The sequence below is a fragment of the Aegilops tauschii genome, chromosome 3 (assembly GCF_002575655.3).
Source record: "Aegilops tauschii subsp. strangulata cultivar AL8/78 chromosome 3, Aet v6.0, whole genome shotgun sequence".
Taxonomy (NCBI): domain Eukaryota; kingdom Viridiplantae; phylum Streptophyta; class Magnoliopsida; order Poales; family Poaceae; genus Aegilops; species Aegilops tauschii.
The window spans coordinates 596,108,564-596,131,265 of record NC_053037.3 but is presented as its reverse complement, the minus strand read 5'-3'; the positions used below and the strand labels follow the sequence as shown (position 1 = coordinate 596,131,265).

The following is a 22,702-nucleotide window of genomic DNA, read 5'->3' as shown; positions in this document are numbered from 1 at the left end:
ATACTGAACTTCTTCAATATCTTGTCAAGGTATGTACTCTGTGAAAGACCAATGAGGCGTCTTGATCTATCTCTATAGATCTTGATGCCTAATATATACGCAGCTTCTCCAAGGTCCTTCATTGAAAAACACTTATTCAAATAGGCCTTTATACTCTCCAAGAATTCTATATCATTTCCCATCAACAGTATGTCATCCACATATAATATGAGAAATGCTACAGAGCTCCCACTCACTTTCTTGTAAACACAGGCTTCTCCATAAGTCTGTGTAAACCCAAACGCTTTGATCATCTCATCAAAGCGAATGTTCCAACTCCGAGATGCTTGCACCAGCCCATAGATTGAGCGCTGGAGCTTGCATACTTTGTTAGCATTCTTAGGATCGACAAAACCTTCCGGCTGCATCATATACAACTCTTCCTTAAGGAAGCCATTAAGGAATGCCGTTTTGACGTCCATCTGCCATATCTCATAATCATAGTATGCGGCAATTGCTAACATGATTCGGACGGACTTCAGCTTCGCTACGGGTGAGAAAGTCTCATCGTAGTCAACCCCTTGAACTTGTCGATAACCCTTAGCGACAAGTCGAGCTTTGTAGATGGTCACATTACCATCTGCGTCCGTCTTCTTCTTAAAGATCCATTTGTTTTCTATGGCTCGCCGCTCATCGGGCAAGTCAGTCAAAGTCCATACTTTGTTTTCATACATGGATTCTATCTCGGATTTCATGGCTTCTAGCCATTTGTCGGAATCCGGGCCCGCCATCGCTTCTTCATAGTTCGAAGGTTCACCGTTGTCTAACAACATGATTTCCAGGACAGGGTTGCCGTACCACTCTGGTGCGGAACGTGTCCTTGTGGACCTACGAAGTTCAGTAACTTGATCCGAAGCTTCATGATCATCATCATTAACTTCCTCCCCAGTCGGTGTAGGCACCACAGGAACATTTTCCCGCGCTGCGCTACTTTCCGGTTCGGAAGGGGTGACTATCACCTCATCAAGTTCCACTTTCCTCCCACTCAATTCTTTCGAGAGAAATTCCTTCTCTAGAAAGGACCCGTTCTTGGCAACGAAGATCTTGCCTTCGGATCTGAGGTAGAAGGTATACCCAATAGTTTCCTTAGGGTATCCTATGAAGACGCATTTTTCCGACTTGGGTTCGAGCTTTTCAGGTTGAAGTTTCTTGACATAAGCATCGCATCCCCAAACTTTTAGAAACGACAGCTTAGGTTTCTTCCCAAACCATAATTCATACGGTGTCGTCTCAACGAATTTCGACGGAGCCCTATTTAAAGTGAATGCGGCAGTCTCTAAAGCATAGCCCCAAAATGAGAGCGGTAAATCAGTAAGAGACATCATAGATCGCACCATATCCAATAGAGTGCGATTACGACGTTCGGACACACCGTTTCTCTGAGGTGTTCCAGGCGGCGTGAGTTGTGAAACTATTCCACATTTCCTTAAGTGTGTACCAAATTCGTGACTTAAATATTCTCCACCACGATCTGATCGTAAGAATTTTATTTTCCTGTCACGTTGATTCTCAACTTCACTCTGAAATTCCTTGAACTTTTCAAAGGTTTCAGACTTGTGTTTCATTAGGTAGACATACCCATATCTACTTAAGTCATCAGTGAGAGTGAGAACATAACGATATCCTCCGCGAGCCTCAACACTCATTGGACCGCACACATCGGTATGTATGATTTCCAATAAGTTGGTTGCTCGCTCCATTGTTCCGGAGAACGGAGTCTTGGTCATCTTACCCATGAGGCATGGTTCGCACGTGTCAAATGATTCGTAATCAAGAGACTCCAAAAGTCCATCTGCATGGAGCTTCTTCATGCGCTTTACACCAATGTGACCAAGGCGGCAGTGCCACAAGTATGTGGGACTATCGTTATCAACTTTACATCTTTTGGTATTCACACTATGAACATGTGTAACATCACGTTCGAGATTCATCAAAAATAAACCATTGACCAGCAGGGCATGACCATAAAACATATCTCTCAAATAAATAGAACAACCATTATTCTCGGATTTAAATGAGTAGCCATCTCGAATTAAACGAGATCCAGATACAATGTTCATGCTCAAAGCTGGCACTAAATAACAATTATTAAGGTTTAAAACTAATCCCGTGGGTAGATGCAGAGGTAGCGTGCCGACGGCGATCACATCGACCTTGGAACCATTCCCGACGCGCATCGTCACCTCGTCCTTCGCCAGTCTCCGTTTATTCCGTAGTTCCTGCTTTGAGTTACAAATATGAGCAACCGCACCGGTATCAAATACCCAGGAGCTACTACGAGTACTGGTAAGGTACACATCAATTACATGTATATCACATATACCTTTGGTGTTGCCGGCCTTCTTCTTGTCCGCTAAGTATTTGGGGCAGTTCCGCTTCCAGTGACCACTTCCCTTGCAATAAAAGCACTCAGTCTCGGGCTTGGGTCCATTCTTTGACTTCTTCCCAGTCACTGGTTTACCGAGCGCGGCAACTCCCTTGCCGTCCTTCTTGAAGTTTTTCTTACCCTTACCCTTCTTGAACTTAGTGGTTTTATTCACCATCAACACTTGATGTTCTTTTCTGATCTCCCCTTCCGCTGATTTCAGCATTGAATATACCTCGGGAATGGTCTTTTCCATCCCCTGCATATTATAGTTCATCACAAAGCTCTTGTAGCTTGGTGGAAGCGACTGGAGGATTCTGTCAATGACCGCGTCATCCGGGAGATTAACTCCTAGCTGAGACAAGCGGTTGTGCAACCCAGACATTCTGAGTATGTGCTCACTAACAAAACTGTTCTCCTCCATTTTACAGCTGAAGAACTTGTCGGAGACATCATATCTCTCGACCCGGGCATGAGCTTGAAAAACCAGTTTCAGCTCCTCAAACATCTCATATGCTCCATGTTTCTCAAAACGCTTTTGGAGACCCGGTTCTAAGCTGTAAAGCATGCCGCACTGAACGAGGGAGTAATCATCAGCACGTGATTGCCAAGCGTTCATAACGTCTTGGTTCTCTGGGATTGGTGCTTCACCTAGCGGTGCTTCTAAGACATAATCTTTCTTGGCTACTATGAGGATGAGCCTCAGGTTCCGGACCTAGTCCGTATAGTTGCCGCCATCATCTTTCAGCTTGGTTTTCTCTAGGAACGCGTTGAAATTGAGGACAACGTTGGCCATTTGATCTACAATACATAGTGTAAAGATTTTAGACTAAGTTCATGATAATTAAGTTCATCTAATCAAATTATTTAATGAACTCCCACTCAGATAGACATCCCTCTCGTCATCTAAGTGAAACATGATCCGAGTTTAACTAGGCCGTGTCCGATCATCACGTGAGACGGACTAGTCAAGATCGGTGAACATCTCCATGTTGATCGTATCTTCTATACGACTCATGCTCGACCTTTCGGTCCTCCGTGTTCCGAGGCCATGTCTGTACATGCTAGGCTCGTCAAGTCAACCTAAGTGTATTGCATGTGTTCCGAGGCCATGTCTGTACATGCCAGGCTCGTCAACACCCGTTGTATTCGAACGTTAGAATCTATCACACCCAATCATCACGTGGTGCTTCGAAACAACGAACCTTCGCAACGGTGCACAGTTAGGGTGAACACTTTCTTGAAATTATTATAAGGGATCATCTTACTTACTACCGTCGTTCTAAGCAAATAAGATGCAAAAACATGATAAACATCACATGCAATCAAATAGTGACATGATATGGCCAATATCATCATGCTCCTTTGATCTCCATCTTCGGGGCACCATGATCATCTTTGTCACCGGCATGACACCATGATCTCCATCATTGTGTCTTCATGAAGTCGTCACGCCAACGATTACTTCTACTTCTATGGCTAACGCGTTTAGCAACAAAGTAAAGTAATTTACATGGCGTTATTCGATGACACGCAGGTCATGCAAAATAATAAAGACAACTCCTATGGATCCTGCCGGTTGTCATACTCATCGACATGCAAGTCGTGATTCCTATTACAAGAATATGATCAATCTCATACATCACATATATCATTCATCACATCTTCTGGCTATATCACATCACATAGCACTTGCTGCAAAAACAAGTTAGACGTCCTCTAATTGTTGTTGCAAGTTTTTACGTGGTTTGTAGGTTTCTAGCAAGAACGTATTCTTACCTACGTATGACCACAACGTGATTTGCCAATTTCTATTTACCCTTCATAAGGACCCTTTTCATCGAATCTGTTCCGACTAAAGTAGGAGAGACAGACACCCGCTAGCCACCTTATGCAACTAGTGCATGTCAGTCGGTGGAACCTGTCTCACGTAAGCGTACGTGTAAGGTCGGTCCTGGCCGCTTCATCCTACAATGCCGCCGAAACAAGAAACGACTAGTAGCGGCAAGAAGAATTGGCAACATCAACGCCCACAACTGCTTTGTGTTCTACTCGTGCATAGTAACTACGCATAGGCCTGGCTGATGATGCCACTGTTGGGAATCGTAGCATAATTTTAAAATTTTCCTACGCTCACCAAGATGCATCTATGGAGTGTACTAGCAACGAGGGGAAAGGAGTACATCTACAAACCCTTGTAGATCGCGAGCGGAAGCGTTCCAATGAACGTGGATGACGGAGTCGTACTCGCCGTGATCCAAATCACCGATGACCGAGTGCCGAACGGACGGCACCTCCGCGTTCAACACACGTACGGTGCAGCGACGTCTCCTCCTTCTTGATCCAGCAAGGGGGAAGGAGAGGTTGATGGAGATCCAACAGCACGACGGCGTGGTGGTGGATGTAGCGGGTCTCCGGCAGGGCTTCGCCGAGCTTCTGCGAGAGAGAGAGAGAGGTGTTGCAGGGGAGGAGGGAGGCGCCCAAGGCTGTAGGTTGCTGCCCTCCCTCCCCCCCCCCTTTATATAGGCCCCCTGGGGGGGCGCCGGCCCTGGGAGATGGGATCTCCAAGGGGGGGCGGCGGCCAAAGGGGGGAAGGGGTTGCCTTGCCCCCCAAGGCAAGGGGAAAGCTCCCCCCCCCTAGGGTTCCCAACCCTAGGCGCATAGGGGGAAGCCCAAGGGGGGCGCCCCAGCCCACTAAGGGCTGGTTCCCTCCCACTTTCAGCCCACGGGGCCCTCCGGGATAGGTGGCCCCACCCGGTGGACCCCCGGGACCCTTCCGGTGGTCCCGGTACAATACCGGTAACCCCCGAAACTTTCCCGGTGGCCAAAACTTGACTTCCTATATATAATTCTTCACCTCCGGACCATTCCGGAACCTCTCGTGACGTCCGGGATCTCATCCGAGACTCCGAACAACTTTCCGGTTTCCGCATACATATATCTCTACAACCCTAGCGTCACCGAACCTTAAGTGTGTAGACCCTACGGGTTCGGGAGACATGCAGACATGACCGAGACGCCTCTCCGGTCAATAACCAACAGCAGGATCTGGATACCCATGTTGGCTCCCACATGTTCCACGATGATCTCATCGGATGAACCACGGTGTCGAGGATTCAATCAATCCGTATGCAATTCCCTTTGTCAATCGGTATGTTACTTGCCCGAGATTCGATCGTCGGTATCCCAATACCTTGTTCAATCTCGTTACCGGCAAGTCTCTTTACTCGTACCGCAATGCATGATCCCGTGACTAACGCCTTAGTCACATTGAGCTCATTATGATGATGCATTACCGAGTGGGCCCAGAGATACCTCTCCGTCACACGGAGTGACAAATCCCAGTCTCGATCCGTGCCAACCCAACAGACACTTTCGGAGATACCCGTAGTGCACCTTTATAGTCACCCAGTTACGTTGTGACGTTTGGCACACCCAAAGCACTCCTACGGTATCCGGGAGTTGCACGATCTCATGGTCTAAGGAAAAGATACTTGACATTGGAAAAGCTCTAGCAAACGAAACTACACGATCTTTTATGCTATGCTTAGGATTGGGTCCTGTCCATCACATCATTCTCCCAATGATGTGATCCCGTTATCAATGACATCCAATGTCCATAGTCAGGAAACCATGACTATCTGTTGATCAACGAGCTAGTCAACTAGAGGCTTACTAGGGACACGTTGTGGTCTATGTATTCACACATGTATTACGATTTCCGGACAATACAATTATAGCATGAATAATAGACAATTACCATGAACAAAGAAATATAATAATAACCATTTATTATTGCCCCTGGGGCATATTTCCAACAGCCATGTCCGCTCTGATTACCGTGAAAACCTGAACCGGAACTGCCTCCACCGTAACCCGGCCCATGGGATCCGGGGACTGAACCGCCGCCCGGTCCATGATCATAGCAAAAAAATTCTGAATTTTTGAACTCCCGCATAATATAACAATCCTTCCAGAGGTGCGTGGCCGGTTTATCCTGCGACCCGTGCTTTGGGCAAGGCTGGTTTAACAGGTGAGACAAGCGCTCCGGATTTGGACTTGGTCCTCCACCACGTGGGGGCGGTTTACCCTTACGACGCTGGACATTATCCTGCGCGTTGGTGTTAGCCACAAAATCTAAACTGTTATCCGCTTTACGCTTACCGCTGTTTCCATGACTCGTCGGGTTATGCTGTTGCCCTTTGGTGCTGCCGCTCTTCTTTCCCTTCCCTGTCTTGTCGTCGTTAGACTCGGGATCCTTGGTACTATCAGAGTCGGCATACTTCACCAGAGCTGCCATAAGTGTTCGCATGTCATTACAATGACGTTTGAGCCGTGCCAACTTCAACTTCAGAGGTGCAAACCGGCAATTGCCTTCCAACGTTAAAACTGCTGTATCAGCGTTGATGCGGTCTGATGAATGCAAAATCTCCGAAAGCCGGCACACCCAGTGGGTTGTAGACTCTCCTTCCTCCTGGACACAGGCAGCTAAGTCCACAATTGACATGGGCTGCTTGCATGTGTCCTTGAAATTCTGGATAAACCGGGCCCTTAACTCGGCCCATGACCCAATGGAGTTAGCTGGCATATTTTTCAACCATGTGCGAGCTGTTCCCTCCAACATCATGGTGAAGTATTTAGCACACGCCGCATCGTCCACATCCAGCATCTCCATTGCCATCTCATAACTTTCAACCCATGACTCAGGGGATAAATTGGCGGTGTAATTCGGCACTTTACGTGGGCCCTTGAAATCCTTGGGCAGCCGTACGTTGCTCAGCGTTGGGACGAGACATGGCACCCCTAACGAACTGGAGGTTACCCCTGGTTCCACCGAAGTTGTTGGACGAACCGGAGTAAGTTGGCGACGTTGTGCCGCTAACTCGGCCTCTCGAAGTGCTCTAGCACGATCCACCACATCCTGAGCATCACCACCGCCGCCTGCCGGGTTATGACCACGAGGCGGATTACGATTCCGCACGCTGCTGGATACGGCCGGTTCATCCATATGTCTGCTGTAACTCCGGCTCGGGCGGGGAGTAGAATGAATCATTTCGCGGCTGTATGAATAAGCCTGCTGCTGAGTCAAGGCTGTCTGAAGGAGCTCTCTGGCCCGTCGCATCTCCACCGCTACAGGGGACTCACCGTCGACCGGGAGGGCCGCTAATCGTGAAGCGGCTGCGACTATGTTATCCAAAGGGTTAGAGTAATGACCCGGAGGCGTTGGCACGTGTTGGGGTGGGTTATTCTGAGGTGGCAGATCCATTGCGCGCGGCTGAACCGGCGTCCCCGTCCCAGGTGCTTCGACCCGGTTTACCGCTGGCTGGTTGCTGGTTCTTGCTCCTGGCATGTTGAAGAGATTCCTGGCTTCGTAAACCGGAGGCAGGTGAGATCGGTACCTTCTCCTCATTACGTCATTCGATGCGTTCTGGTCCAACATAAGCCGATAAGACTGTGCATCTAACTCGGCCTGCCTTGCCGTCATCCTGGCGTTTTCAGCGGCCAGGTCCACCTTAGCTTGTGCTATCTGATCCTTCACCTTCGCCACTTCTGCATTGTGCTGGTCTTGATCCGCCGGGCTGACTTCAGCTGCTAGCAGTGCTGCCAAGGTGTCGAATAAATCGGACAAAACTTGAACCGGTGGTGGCGCAGGGCTTCCTGCCCCAGCTGCTGTCGCCGCTGCTGAACCGGAGATCATCGCCGCGGCGGTCGAAGATTGTGGCGCTGACTGTGTACCGGCCATGAAGATCGCAACTCGGCTTGGGCAGATCAAGGGGCTCCGGAATACTGTCGCCATCGGAACAGCCCCCAAACCGGCCATCCTGCAACTAATACAATGACTCGGTCTCTCCAGTAGATGACTCGTCACTGGAGTAAAGGACGGTTTCACCACCAGACTCCGATCTATCCTCAGATTCCACTCCGTGGATGACTCCCACGAAGGCACGCTTCATGGCAGGCTTAACCCGAGCGGATCTCGCACGCTGAGCCGTTTCTACGATGTCGGTGCAGATGTCCGGCTCAGGGCCCAGTTCGCCAATCTTGCTAATGAACACGTGAATGCCGCCGCAGGGGACCCGGTACCCGTACTCAATTGAGCCGGCCTCGGGGCCCCAGCCTGCGTCGTCGATGTAGAGCTTGCCGCGACGACTCTTGGTCATCCGGCCCACAGCATATCCCTTGAGCCCTTCGAAGCTGCCCTCTAAGAACTCGAAACCATCATGCGATAGCCCCACGGTGGGCGCCAACTATCGTGGTTTTGTCACGGCAGATGTCCTAGTGAAAGGACTTAGTCGTGGAGCCATCGCGACGGGTTAGCTTAAAGGGGTTAAAGCAGACAAAGGACGCAGAGAGTTTTATACTGGTTCGGCCCCTTGCGGTGAAGGTAAAGGCCTAATCCAGTTGTTGTGGAATTGCTAGGGTTTCGATGACCAGGGAGCGAATCCGCTATGCCTGGCTCTTGAGTTGTTGTTCGTTGTCCTAAACCGCCGTCGGGTCGTCCCTTTATATACATAGGTTGACGCCTGTCGGTTTACAGAATCCCGAGACCGGCTCATAAACGTGTCTGGCTCGATTTCTACTCTTTCTATCTTACAACACAAGTTTACATATCATGACGGTTTATGTCTATGGGCTTTAATCCGCCTTTGGGCCCTGGGCCTTCGTAAAGCGCCGCACTCCTTGTCTTCATGGGCTTAAAATACAAATAACTTGTTAAGGGGATAACCCGGCCTCTCCTGGCTGGTTTATACCCAAAAGTAATATCCCCAACATTAGGCCCCAGATTGATTTCAACTGGTTCATGTCAATTTTCATCACTTGAGAAGAAGTCTTCCTTCAGCACCTTCACGTAAGTCTCATAAACCGCCATGACGTCATTTTCCAGGATCATGATAAACCGCCATGACGTCACTTGTTATTAAAAGATTGTATATATCTGACCTGCATTAATGAGCCTCCGACAATCGAGGCGACCACTCTGTCACATATCCAATTTTTGGGCTCCTCGATTCACGCGCCTGTCACTTATCCTTTCGCCTTTATAAATAAGACCGGGGGGTCCTTCTCATTTCCCCCCCTTGCCTCTTCGTCTTTCCTCTTCCTTGCGCCGACCTGACCGTCACACGCAGCCACCGTCGTCAAGCTCTGCCTCGACTTCAAACTCCGGCCGCTGCATCAACCTGATCGTACCAGAGAAATGCGGCGCTCCTCTGCTGTTCCATCAGCATCAGTAAGTTTCTCCTTTCCTTGTTCTAGATCCACCATTAGGGTTTCATTGTTCACCGGAGTTCATTGAAGCTTCGGCGCTTTTCCTCCCTTTTCTTCTTGGTAACATAAATGGCTAGTTTAGATCTGATGTTTCTTGTGCGGCAGTGACCATAGTCCCCCTTTTCCTCATTATAGCATCCCCTTCGTATAGAAAAAGCTCATCTGAATCTGACGAACTGTTGAAGCACCTGTACTTTAGGTCTGAATATATTTTGGTTTTCTGACACGCCGCAGATCTGAATTTATCATACCAGTCTGTGAAACCTGTTTTTCCCCTTACTTAGCTTTTTTAGATCTGTACCTTTCACACCAATATAGGCGGTTTAGCTTTTTGAAGAATAATAATCCGGTAGGTATCGATGTCCTAGTGAAAGGACTTAGTCGTGGAGCCATCGCGACGGGTTAGCTTAAAGGGGTTAAGGCGGACAAAGGACGCAGAGAGTTTTATACTGGTTCGGCCCCTTGCGGTGAAGGTAAAGGCCTAATCCAGTTGTTGTGGAATTGCTAGGGTTTCGATGACCAGGGAGCGAATCCGTTATGCCTGGCTCTCGAGTTGTTGTTTGTTGTCCTAAACCGCCGCCGGGTCGTCCCTTCATATACATAGGTTGACGCCCGTCGGTTTACAGAATCCCGAGACCGGTCATAAACGTGTCCGGCTCGGTTTCTACTCTTTCTATCTTACAACACAAGTTTACATATCATGACAGTTTATGTCTACGGGCTTTAATCCGCCTTTGGGCCCTGGGCCTTCGTAAAGCACCGCACTCCTTGTCTTCATGGGCTTAAAATACAAATAAATTGTTAAGGGGATAAACCGGCCTCTCCTGGCCGGTTTATACCCAATAGTAATATCCCCAACACTCTGCATTTGGAAGATGCATGCAGCCATTTTATTAATTATGCATAAGGACCTTACAAGGTAATACATCAATATGTCTGAATCCGCCATCCTGGCGACATGTGTCCCAACTCCTATCCAATTGATGGAGGGATGCAGTAAGCCTTAGCCGAATACCCAGACCTCTCACCAAAGCCTAACATCTAAAATCTAAGGCCTGGACGAGGCCACATACTAGGTGTGGGACACAAACCGGTCTGACGCACTCTCATGGGCCCTCACCACCATCTTCCACCGGTCTATCATAAGAGTAGGTATTGACGCATCGTCCTTGCCAGTCCTGCCATCAACGCCGCCACGGCGCCAAACAACGCCACCACCCTGCGCTCGTCCATCCAGACACTTCTGTCGTCGAGATCCAGCTGTCTCATGCCGCCAGTACTCGTCGTCTTCATGTTGTAGATGACATGCTGCTCCACCTGTGAACCTCCGCACCACCGCCACCAGCCCTTGCCACCCTGATCCCACCGCCAGAACAGCCTTCTCCCGAACACCCAAGCCTCCCCAGACAACGCCTTCATGAAGGGTACGATGAGCAGGGCGTCGCCGCCGGCAAAGCATGCGGATTTTGGACTTTCGTCCGGGTGGGGGTGGGGGTTCAGGAGTCGGAATTAACCACATGGCACCACACACCAGCCTCTCCTAGCCAAATGGCGCCCCAATGGAGGTAACGACACCGAGCGTTTCCGCCGCCACATTTGCAAGGGATAACAGGAATTAACCTTGGGTCGGAGAAGAGGGGGTGGGGAGAAGGGATCTCGTCGGTGCCTCCAAGGAGGGGAGCAGCGCCCGCAGGCGGTGTCACCGACATGGATGGCCAAGCCACCAAAGGATTTCTCCCGAACCTTACTCACACCACCATGCCTAGCCACCATCAGGCCGGTGAGACAAGACCGCCGACGCGAGATCCGGCGGGAAGTGGACAAGACGGGAAACTTCAGATCCGACGCTAGGAGAACCGCCGGAGCAGACCGCCGGCCATGTACCGCGCCTGCCGTCGCCGCCGAGGACACCGACCCTCTCCCATGAGCACCGCCAGCCGCGAAGATGATGTCGGCTCTCGAAGCAGGGCCGCGGCCCTGGAACCCCATTCCCTTTGCGGAGACTGGAGCGACGAAATCCCCGCCGCCACCTTCACCGGCGGCCGCACGGGCTTGCCCGTCAGCCTCCTCTGGTGGCGGCGAGGAAGATGAGGGGCTAGAAGTGGCTGCGCGGCGTAACCCTAGTCGCCCCCTGTGTCGCCCGGGAGGACGACCTAACAACAATAAAATCTCTACTGTAAAATGGAAATATTTTGCCTCATCAAGGCATGGTACTTGGCCTCAACTTGCTAGTGCGCAAAGTTTTGTTCCTTTCCATATAATGATTCCCAACACACAGAGAACCCTTTTCGAGAAAAAAATACACAAAGAACAACCGATTCTTTGTATGCTTATTTGTTATTTCAAACATCACCTAAGTAAAGATGCCGATGCCCGAGAATCAGTTAGTACGACGAAAAGGTAACAGGATTGTACAAAAACATTGGAAAAACTAGAGACACACATCAAATTAAAGCTTGTCTGTGTAGTGGTTAGATATCAAATGCGTCAGACCTAGCCATCATATGCTCAGTTATTATTTTGGTATGTATCTACCTTGTTATTCTTATTCATATGATAAGTTTGCATTGCTGATAAAATGATATAGCTAATTACGATGGATAGATCAAGTGGAAAAATGAAGTAAAAATGTTCTAATAATAAAATAATCCATATCCAAAAATGAAAAAAAAATGCTGGTATCTTCAGCATAATTTTATTTGGTATTTAATGGGAGATAAATATTGGATTGAGCATGATAGATTTCTGACATAGCATATCTTAATGTTAACACATTAATAGCAATAAAATCTCTCCCGTAAAAGGGAAATATTTTGCCTCATCAAGGCATGGTACATAGACTTTGGTAATATACTTCTGTTTCTTTCTTCCCCCTGTTACATTGTAGCTAAGAATTTGTGAGAAAGTTTACCAACATATTTGCCTCTTCAACTATAATCTTTTCACTCAATGGCGACGATTTATCTATTCACAGAAAACGTAAGCATTTTTGGGCCAGAAAGAGGTTTGTGCACTTGAACACCTCTACATTTGTTAGCATTACTAGAAGAATTACAAGCATGCAACTGAAACATGCCAGCGATGTTATGAAGAGTCAAGAGTGTAAGGTTGGCCCCTGATAACGGCTGGTAGCAGAACCAGATAGCACAACGCTGGAACATGCGTATGAAGTCAATGACTCCTTGCACCAGCAAGACGAAACCACACGTCGATACCCTCGTGCAGATGAGTTTGCCACTAACAACTAAGACACGGCTGCAGCATGCCAGCGGCAAAGCATGAAGAGAGCTAGTCATCACACACATGATCAAGCTGTCTAGATCATCCAGCACAAAAAACTGGTCCTCGTGTGTGAGTTTGCCCCTGATAATTAAGAAACTTTCGACAGGCCCATATACTTGCTCATAAATGTATGAAACGATAAGAAGACAGCAGAGCAGCATAAACTTGCCTTCAAGATGGGGGACAAACTCTCAGGGCTTGAACTGACAAGATTCCGCTAAAAATGATGGCTTGACCATGCAACTATGTGAAGATCCATCATCAAACTATACCATTCTTAATTAGTCCTTGCTGCCAATTAGTGGAACATGACGGCGTGAACATGAGACGACTTTAGTGTTGGGATCTCTATGCTTCTGCCAGATCTCATGGCTAATGCAATGGCATGATTCTTCATGTCTGCTAATCAGATGCTGCAGCACAGTTGTACACACACCTTCTGTATAAATAGGCGTTAGCAGAATGGTAGATACATCAAACCAGAAGCTCTTCTTTCTTTCTCCTCTCAACAACAAAATCGCAGAGAAAATTGTCAAGCTCAGAAATGGCTTTCCACCAAAGATCGACCAGTTTGCCTTCTAGGCCTCACGTCAGTGAGACCGAAGTCGAGCTAGAGCTTCAGAGCCTAGAAGCAAGCATCTCTTCCTCTAATTCCATCAGCACGATGTGCGATGGTCTCAGGACTCTTCCAAACATCTACGATGGTCTTGAAGAGATCATCTGCCTACCAAGCAACCAAGTTTGCTCCTCCCAGCAGAGGAGCATGTTGGATGGAGAAATGGAAGGTTCTCTTGAGCTGCTAGATCTTTGCAGCACCATGCAAGAGATCTTCGTCGAGATGAAGGCCATCATCCAAGAGTTGCAAGTGGCTCTAAGGAAAGGTGATGATGCAGCTACTCAAGCCAAGATCCAATCTTACACCCGCTTGGTGAAGAAGGCCAAGAATCTTCTCAAGAAGAACACGAAGAAGAGTCCTGCACACTGCAAGATAGTCATGCTATTGGCTAAGGCGGCCAGGGAGGTCTCTGCCTCTCTCCTGGAGTGCACACTCCATCTATTGTCGAAGCAAATCGAAATGCCTAAACAGTCTCTTGTTTCCAAGGAATTTCACAAGAAGAAGGCGGTTGTTTGTAAGGAGGAACACTTGTCGGAGTTAGAGTGCAGTATCGGAGATCTTGAGAGTGGAGCAGGACATCTGTTCAGGAAATTAGTCCAGAGCAGAGTTTCTCTACTCAACATCCTTAGCTCATAGATATTCCCAAGTCATTTTTGGCGCCCTCCGATCGGCATCCGCCTTTTAAGGAATAGCTGATCTTCATACAATTTTGCCATATGTATACACTATACTGTACAAATGTACATGATACTACAGAAAGAGAAAGAAAAGTTTTGATCCATTTGACCATTTCTTCCTTGAAGACGTGTTTGTGATCCCAGTATAGTCTATTTTGAAGCCCATGGTTAGTGAATCTTGTTCCTTATGCATGAAACATGCCAGCTCAAAGTCAAATGGCCTCAACTTGTACTTGGCAGAATCAATCAATTTTATTGTCCACCACCACCACATGACTGTGCAGTCTGGCATAATTAGTGTGCTCAAATTTTAAACATCATTGACATCTATATCATTTAAGCATTGAACAAAATGAAAATTACCCTAGAACCAAGCTTTTTGCTTGTTTACCGGATCAACAATAATCTGAGCAAGACGTAATCCAAACTTGCCAGTGCGCAAATATTTTGTTCCTTTCCATATAATGATTCTCAACACACAGAGAACCCTTTTCGAGAAAAAAAATACACAAAGAACAACCGATTCTTTATATGCTTATTTGTTATTTCAAACTTCACCTAAGTAAAGATGCCGATGTCCGAGAGTCAGTTAGTACGACTAAAAGGTAACAGGATTGTACAAAAACATTGAAAAAACTAGAGTCACACATCAAATTAAAGCTTGTCTGTGTAGTGGTTAGATATCAGATGGTCATGCTACTCACACGGTGGGTGGCTGAAAGCCTCAAACTGAAAAATGGGGATAACACGCTGAACCACTAACATGAATCTTGTGCAGTGGATCTTGGTTCCGTGGCCTAAACATGCCAGCACCGACCGTCGAGGCTCTAACTTGTGATACCCAGCAGTGCCCACCAAGGAAAATACCTTATTAAAAGGCATGTTACAGCTAAATGCTAGGTTAGCGATCCATTAAATAATTCCATGGGCGTGCAATTATGCCAAAACCCACCGTCAGACTAAACCGCATCTTTTTTCATTGGTTCTTGCTGCCAATGGCTGGAACATGATAATGTGGTGACTCATCTCATGGACATTAGACACAGAAAACAATGTACTAAACATGAGAAGACTTTAGTGTTGCAATCTCAAGGCATAGCAGACAGCATGTGGGAGATGCAATGGCATGATTCTTCATGTCTACAAATCAGATTCTACGGCACAGCTGTACACATCTTCTGTATAAATAGGCGGCAGCGGAACGGTAGATACATCAAACAAGAAGCTCTTATTTTATGCTTCTCCTCCTCTCATCCACCACAAGACAGCGATAAGCTTGAAGCTCAGATATGGCTTTCCACCAAAGATCGATAAGTTTGCCTTCTAGGCCTCACGTCAGTGAGACCGAAGTCGAGCAAGAGCTCCACTGCCTAGAAGCAAGCATCTCTTCCTCCAATTCCATCAGCACGATGTGCGATGGTCTCAGGAGTCTTGCAAGCATCTACGATGGTCTTGAAGAGATTATTTGCCTACCAAGCAACCAAGCTTGCTCCTCCCAGCAGAGGAACATGTTGGATGGAGAGATGGAATGCTCCATTGAGCTGTTAGATCTCTGTAGCACCATGCAAGAGACCTTCGCTGAGATGATGGTCATCATCCAAGAGCTCCAACTGGCTCTAAGAAAAGGAGATGATGTAGCTGCTCAAGCAAAGATCCAGTCTTTTATTCGCTTGGGGAAAAAGGCCAGGAAACATTTCAAGAAGTCTGCCAAGAAGCCTGCATTTGACAAGATGGTCATGCTCTTGACCAAGGCAAGAGAGATCTGCATCTCTCTGTTGGAGTCCACACTCCATCTCTTGTTGAAGCAAATGGAAATGCCAAAGAAGTCTCTTGTCTGCAAGGAATTTTACAAGAAGAAGGCAATTGTCTGCAAGGAGGAGCAATTGCAGGAGTTAGAGTGCAGTATCGAAGATCTTCAGAATGGAGCAGGAGATCTGTTCAGGAAATTAGTCCAGAACAGAGTTTGTCTTTCAAACATTCTTAGCTCATAGATACTCCACATCACTCTACTCCCTGTGATTGGCATCCGCCTTTTTGAGGATGAGCTGATCTTGATACGGTTTTGCCATATGTATATAGAGTACAAATTAATGTACAGAAATTATAGAAACAAAGACCAAAGTTTTGATCCATCTCAGATTTTGGGATATTGATAAAATCTCTTGGGGCTTTTTGATGAGTATATGCATGACAAGAGAAAATGTGTATGATACGAATTCATCATGTATTTGCTAGGTTGGTGTTACTGGTTTGATTTTTGTGGTAAATGTTAACAGCAAGATGATTTTAGACCTACAAGCAAGTTTTTTTACAAGTTAACATTACCTTAAGATTCAATTTTTTTTAGCTGCACAAGATTCTTGATTAGCACATAATCTTTATTTTGTAGATCTCACTAATCATGCATAGGACACGCCAGGTCGAAGCCACATGGTTGATGGTTGCGTCACACCTAGCCAGATTCCCTTCATAGTTGCAAATGTTGTCCACCATAAGCTCAGTTATTATTTTGGTATGTATCTACCTTGTTATTCTTATTCATATGATAAGTTTTCATTGCTGATAAAATCATATAGCTAATTGTGATGGATAGATTAACTGAAAAAATGAAATAAAAAATGTTCTTAATAATAAAATAATCCATATTCACATATGAAAAAAATTGTATGCTGGTTTCTTCTGCATGATGTTATTTGGTATTTCATGAGAGATGATTATTGGATTGAGCACCATGGATTTATGAGATACCATATCCTAATGTTAATACTTTTTTTTTTGAAAAGGAGGATGACCCCCGGCCTCTGCATCTGGGAGATGCATGCAGTCATTTTATTAATTATTCACGAGGACCTTACGAGCTAATACATCAATATGCCTGAATCCGCCATCCTGGCGACATGTGTCGCAACTCCTATCCAATTGATGAAGGGATGCAGTAAGCCTGAGCCGAATACCCAGACCTCTCACCAAAGCCTAACATCTAAAACCGAAGGCCTGAACGAAACCACATACTAGGTATGGGGCCCAAACCGGTCTGACGCACTCTCATGGGTCGTCACCACCATCTTCCACCGGTCTATCTTAAGAGAAGGTATTGATGCATCGTCCTTGCCAGTCCTGCCGCCACGGCGCCAAACAACGCCACCACCCTGCGCTCGTCCATCCAGACACTTCTGTCGTCGAGATCCAGCTGCCTCATGCTGCCAATACTCGTCGTCTTCATGCTGTAGATGACATGTCGCTCCACCTGCGAACCTCCGCACCACCGCCACCAGCCCTTGCCACCTGGATCCGATCGCCGGAACAGCCTTCTCCCAAAAACCCAAGCCTCCCCAGATGACGCCTTCATGAAGGGTACGACGAGCAAGGCATTGCCGCCGCCCAAGCAAGCAGGTTTTGGATTTTCGTTCGGGTGTGTGCGTGTGTCGGGGGGGTGGGGGTCAGGAGTCGGAATCAACCACATGGCACCACACACCATCCTCTCCTAGCCAAACGGCGCCCCAATGGAGGTAATGACACCGAGCGCTGTCGCCGCCGCATCCGCATGCAAGGGAAACAGGAATTAACCTTCGGTCGGAGAAGAGGGGGTGGGGAGAAGGGATCTCGTCGGTGCCTCCAAGGAGGGGAGCAGCGCCCGCAGGCGGTGTCACCGACATGGATGGCCAAGCCACCAAAGGATTTCTCCCGAACCCAACTCACACCACCGTGCCCAGCCACCATTAGGCCGGTGAGACATGATCACCGGCGCGAGATCCGGCTCGAAGTGGACAAGACGGGAAACTTCAGATCCGACGCTAGGAGAACCGTCGGAGCAGACCGTCGGCCATGTACCATGCCTGCCGTCGCCGCCGAGGACACCGACCCTCTCCCATGAGCACCGCCAACCACAAAGATGACGTCGGCTCTCCAAGCAGGGCCGCTGCCCTGGAGCCCTATTCCCTTTGCCGAGACCGGAGAGACGAAATCCCCGCCGCCACCTTCACCGGCGGCCGCACGGGCTTGCCCGGCAGACTCCTCTGGTGGCGGCAAGGAAGATGAGGGGGCTAGAAGTGGCAGCGCGGGGGTAACGCTAGTCACCTCCCGTGTCGCCCGGGTCGCCCGGGAGGACGACCTAACAACAATAAAATCTCTACTGTAAAATGGAAATATTTTTGCCTCATCAAGGCATGGTACTATACTTTTGTTTGTTTCTTCGCCCCTCTTACTTTGTATAAGAACGCCACTAAAATTCATTACAACCATATACACTAAGAAAACTCATGTAGATAAGAATTTGTGAGGAAATTTACCAACATATTTGTCAAAAAACCTTAGAACCGTGCCTCTTCAACTATAATCTTGTCACTCAGTGGCGACGATATATATACGCACACTTAATATCAATTCACAGAAAATATAAGGATTTTTGAGCCACAAAGAGGTTTGTGCACTTGAACACCTCTACATTTGTTAGCATCACTAGATGAATTGCAAGCATGCAACTGAAACATGCCACCGATGTTATGAAGAGTCAAGAGTGTAAGGTTGGCCCCTGATAACGGCTGGTAGCAGAACCAGGTAGCACAACGCAGGAACATGCGGATGAAGTCAATGACTCCTTGCACCAGCAAGACGAAACCACACATCGACACCCTCGTGCAGATGAGTTTGCCACTAACAACTAAGACACGGCTGCAGCATGCCAGCGGCAAAGCATGAAGGAGGCTAGTCATCACACACATGATCAAGCTGTCTAGATCATCCAGCACAAAAAAACTGGTCCTCGCGTGTGAGTTTGCCCCTGATAATTAAGACACTTTCAACAGGCCCATATACTCGTTCATAAATGTATGAAACGATAAGAAGACAGCAAAGCGGCATTAACTTGCCTTGAAGATGGGGGACAAACTCTCAGGGCTTGAACTGGTAAGGTTCCACTAAATGATAGCTTGAGCATGCAACTATGTGAAGATCCCTTATGAAACTATACCATTGTTAATTAGTCCTTGCTGCCAATTAGTGGAACATGACAGAGTGAACATGAGACGACTTTTGTGTTGGGATCTCTATGCTTCTGCCAGATCTCTAGGCTGGTGTAATAGCATGATTCTTCATGTCTACTAATCAGATGCTGCAACACAGCTGTACACATATCTTCTGTATAAATAGGCGTCAGCTGAATGGTAGATGCATCAAACTAGAAGCTCTTCTTTCTTCCTCCTCTCTTCGACCACAATACAGAGCAAATTTTCAAGCTCGGAAATGGCTTTCCACCAAAGGTCGACAAGTTTGCCTTCTAGGCCTCACGTCAGTGAGACCGAAGTCGAGCTAGAGCTTCAGAGCATAGAAGCAAGCATCTCTTCCTCTAATTCCATCAGCACGATGTGCGATGGTCTCAGGACTCTTGCAAACATCTACGATGGTCTTGAAGAAATCATCTGCCTACCAAGCAACCAAGTTTGCTCCTCCCAGCAGAGGAGCATGTTGGATGGAGAAATGGAAGGTTCTCTTGAGCTGCTAGATCTCTGCAGCGCCATGCAAGAGATCTTCGTCGAGATGAAGGCTATCATCCAAGAGCTGCAAGTGGCTCTAAGGAAAGATGATGACGCAGCTACTCAGGCCAAGATCCAATCCTACACCCGCTTGGTGAAGAAGTCCAAGAATCTTTTCAAGAAGACCGCGAAGAAGGCTCCTGCAGATTGTAGCATGGTCATGTTGTTGGCCAAGGCTAGAGAGATCTCTATGTCTCTGCTGGAGTCCACACTCCATCTCTTTTCGAAGCAAATCGAAATGCCTAAACAGTCTCTTGTTTCCAAGGCATTTCACAAGAAGAAGGCAGTTGTTTGCAAGGAGGAGCAATTGTTGGGGCTAGAGTGCAGTATCGGAGATCTCGAGAGTGGGGCAGGACATCTGTTCAGAAAATTAGTCCAGAGCAGAGTTTCCCTACTCAACATCCTTAGCTCATAGATACTCCCAAGTCACTCTTGGCGCCCTCTGATTGGCATCCGCCTTTTTAAGGAATAGCTGATCTTCATACAATTTTGCCATATGTATACACTATACTGTACAAATGTACATGATACTACAGAAAGAGAAAGAAAAGTTTTGATCCATTTGACCATTTCTTCCTTGAAGACGTGTTTGTGATCCCAGTATAGTCTATTTTGAAGCCCATGGTTAGTGAATCTTGTTCCTTATGCATGAAACATGCCAGCTCAAAGTCAAATGGCCTCAACTTGTACTTGGCAGAATCAATCAATTTTAATTATTGTCCACCACCACCACATGGCTGTGCAGTCTGGCATAATTAGTGCGCTCAAATTCTAAACATCATTGACATCTATATCATTTAAGCATTGAACAAAATGAAAATTACCCTAGAACCAAGCTTTTTGCATGTTCTACCGGATCAACAATAATCTGAGCAAGACGTAATCCAAACTTGCCAGTGTGCAAAGTTTTGTTCCTTTCCATATAATGATTCTCAACACACAGAGAACCCTTTTCGAGAAAAAATACACAAAGAACAACCGATTCTTTATATGCTTATTTGTTATTTCAAACTTCACCTAAGTAAAGATGCCGATGTCCGAGAATCAGTTAGTACGACTAAAAGGTAACAGGATTGTACAAAAACATTGAAAAAAACTAGAGACACACATCAAATTAAAGCTTGTCTGTGTAGTGGTTAGATATCAAATGGTCATGCTACTCACACGGTGGGTGGCTGAAAGCCTCAAACTGAAAAATGGGGATAACACGCTGAACCACTAACATGAATCTTGTGCAGTGGATCTTGTTTCCGTGGCCTAAACATGCCAGCACCGACCGTCGAGGCTCTAACTTGTGATACCCAGCAGTGCCCACCAAGGAAAATACCTTATTAAAAGGCATGTTACAGCTAAATGCTAGGTTAGCGATCACACAGTGGTCATGCTACTCACACAGTGGTTGGCTGAAAGCCTCAAACTAAAAAATGGGGTTAGTACTCTGAACCGCTAACGTGGAGCTTGTGCAGTGGGTCTTGTTTCCATGGCCTAAACATGCCAGCTCCGACTGTCGAGGCTTTAACCTGTGATTTCCAAGAGTGCCCACCAAGGAAAACACCTTATTAAATACAGGTATGACACAGCCAAATGCTAGGTTAGCAACCCATTAAATAATGGCTTGAGCGTGCAGTTATGCTAATGCTAGTTCTTGCTGCCAATTGTTGGAACATGATAATGTGATGGCTCATCTTAAGGACAGTAGACACACAAAATTATGTGCTGAACATGAGACGACTTTAGGGTTGTGATCTCTATGCTTCCGCCAGAGCTCAAGGCATAGTAAGGAGACAGCATCTGGGAGATGTGATGGCATGATTCATCATGTCTACCAATCAAATGCAACTACTTAAGTTTTCTGTATAAATAGGCCTTAGCAGAGCAGTAGACACATCAAACCAAGAAGTGTTCTATTCTTCAGCTATCATCGACCACAATATATACAGAGAAAAGCTTCAAGCTCAGATATGGCTTTCCACCAAAGATCGATAAGTTTACCATCTAGGCCTCGCGTCAGTGAGACAGAAGTCGAGCAAGAGCTCCACAACCTAGAAGCAAGCATCTCTTCCTCCAACTCCATCAGCACGATGTGCGATGGTCTATGGACTCTTGAAAACATTTATGATGGTCTTGAGGAGATCGTTTGCCTACCAAGCCACCAAGTTTGCTCCTCCCGGCAGAGGAAGATGTTGGATGGAGAGATGGAGTGCTCCGTTGAGCAGTTAGATCTCTGCAACTACATGCAAGAGACCTTCGCCGAGATGATGGCCATCATCCAAGAGCTGCAGGTGGCTCTAAGGAAAGGAGATGATGCAGCTGCTCAAGCCAAGATCCAGTCCTTTACTCGCTTGGCGAAGAAGGCCAGGAAACATTTCAAGAAGACTGCCAAGAAGCCTGCATCCGACAAGATGGTCATGCTATTGACCAAGGCAAGAGAGATCTGCATATTTCTGTTGGAGTCCACACTCCATCTCTTGTGGAAGCAAATTGAAATGCCAAAGCAGTCTCTTGTCTGCAAGGCATTTTACAAGAAGAAGGCAATTGTTTGCGAGAAGGAGCAATTGCAGGAGTTAGAGTACAGCATTGGTGATCTTCAGAATGGAGCAGGAAATCTGTTCAGGAAATTAGTCCAGAACAGAGTTTCTCTTTTAAACATTCTTAGCTCATAGATACTCCACATCATCCTACTGCCTGCGATTCGCATCCGCCTTTTTGAGGATGAGCCGATCTTAATACAGCTTTGCCATATGTATACAGTACAAATGTACAGAAATTATAGAAACAAAGACCAACGTTTTGATCCATCTCAGATTTTGCGATATCGGTAACATCTATCTCAGCTTTGTGATTTTGACTCGTCATGTATTTATATGGTTCTGTTGATATGGTTTGTGTTACAGGTTTCATTTTTGTGGTAAATGATTATAGC

At 46.9% G+C, this 22,702-nt stretch overlaps 4 protein-coding genes across 4 annotated transcripts; all 4 read left to right on the top strand.

The window, feature by feature from the left end:
- The first annotated feature begins 13,449 nt into the window (after positions 1-13,449).
- LOC109746988 (uncharacterized) lies at positions 13,450-15,066 on the top strand. Its single transcript, XM_020306077.3, has one exon. It carries the CDS (start codon positions 13,500-13,502, stop codon positions 14,205-14,207), a length of 708 nt encoding a protein of 235 aa, XP_020161666.1. The 5' UTR covers positions 13,450-13,499; the 3' UTR covers positions 14,208-15,066.
- Positions 15,067-15,491: 425 nt separating this feature from the next.
- Positions 15,492-16,860, top strand: LOC109746990 (uncharacterized). The gene has a single exon (XM_020306079.3). It carries the CDS (start codon positions 15,538-15,540, stop codon positions 16,237-16,239), a length of 702 nt encoding a protein of 233 aa, XP_020161668.1. The 5' UTR covers positions 15,492-15,537; the 3' UTR covers positions 16,240-16,860.
- A 2,588-nt stretch (positions 16,861-19,448) lies between these two features.
- On the top strand, positions 19,449-20,472 carry LOC109746985 (uncharacterized). Its single transcript, XM_020306075.3, has one exon. It carries the CDS (start codon positions 19,490-19,492, stop codon positions 20,192-20,194), a length of 705 nt encoding a protein of 234 aa, XP_020161664.1. The 5' UTR covers positions 19,449-19,489; the 3' UTR covers positions 20,195-20,472.
- A 1,235-nt stretch (positions 20,473-21,707) lies between these two features.
- Positions 21,708-22,442, top strand: LOC109746996 (uncharacterized). The gene has a single exon (XM_020306084.3). The coding sequence runs from the start codon at positions 21,741-21,743 to the stop codon at positions 22,440-22,442; it is 702 nt and encodes a 233-aa protein (XP_020161673.1). The 5' UTR covers positions 21,708-21,740.
- Positions 22,443-22,702: the final 260 nt, after the last annotated feature.

Excerpts from the sequence above, each read along its gene's own strand:
- LOC109746990 (XM_020306079.3), top strand. The coding sequence starts at position 15,538 with ATGGCTTTCCACCAAAGATCGATAAGTTTGCCTTCTAGGCCTCACGTC.
- LOC109746985 (XM_020306075.3), top strand. The coding sequence starts at position 19,490 with ATGGCTTTCCACCAAAGGTCGACAAGTTTGCCTTCTAGGCCTCACGTC.
- LOC109746988 (XM_020306077.3), top strand. The coding sequence starts at position 13,500 with ATGGCTTTCCACCAAAGATCGACCAGTTTGCCTTCTAGGCCTCACGTC.
- LOC109746996 (XM_020306084.3), top strand. The coding sequence starts at position 21,741 with ATGGCTTTCCACCAAAGATCGATAAGTTTACCATCTAGGCCTCGCGTC.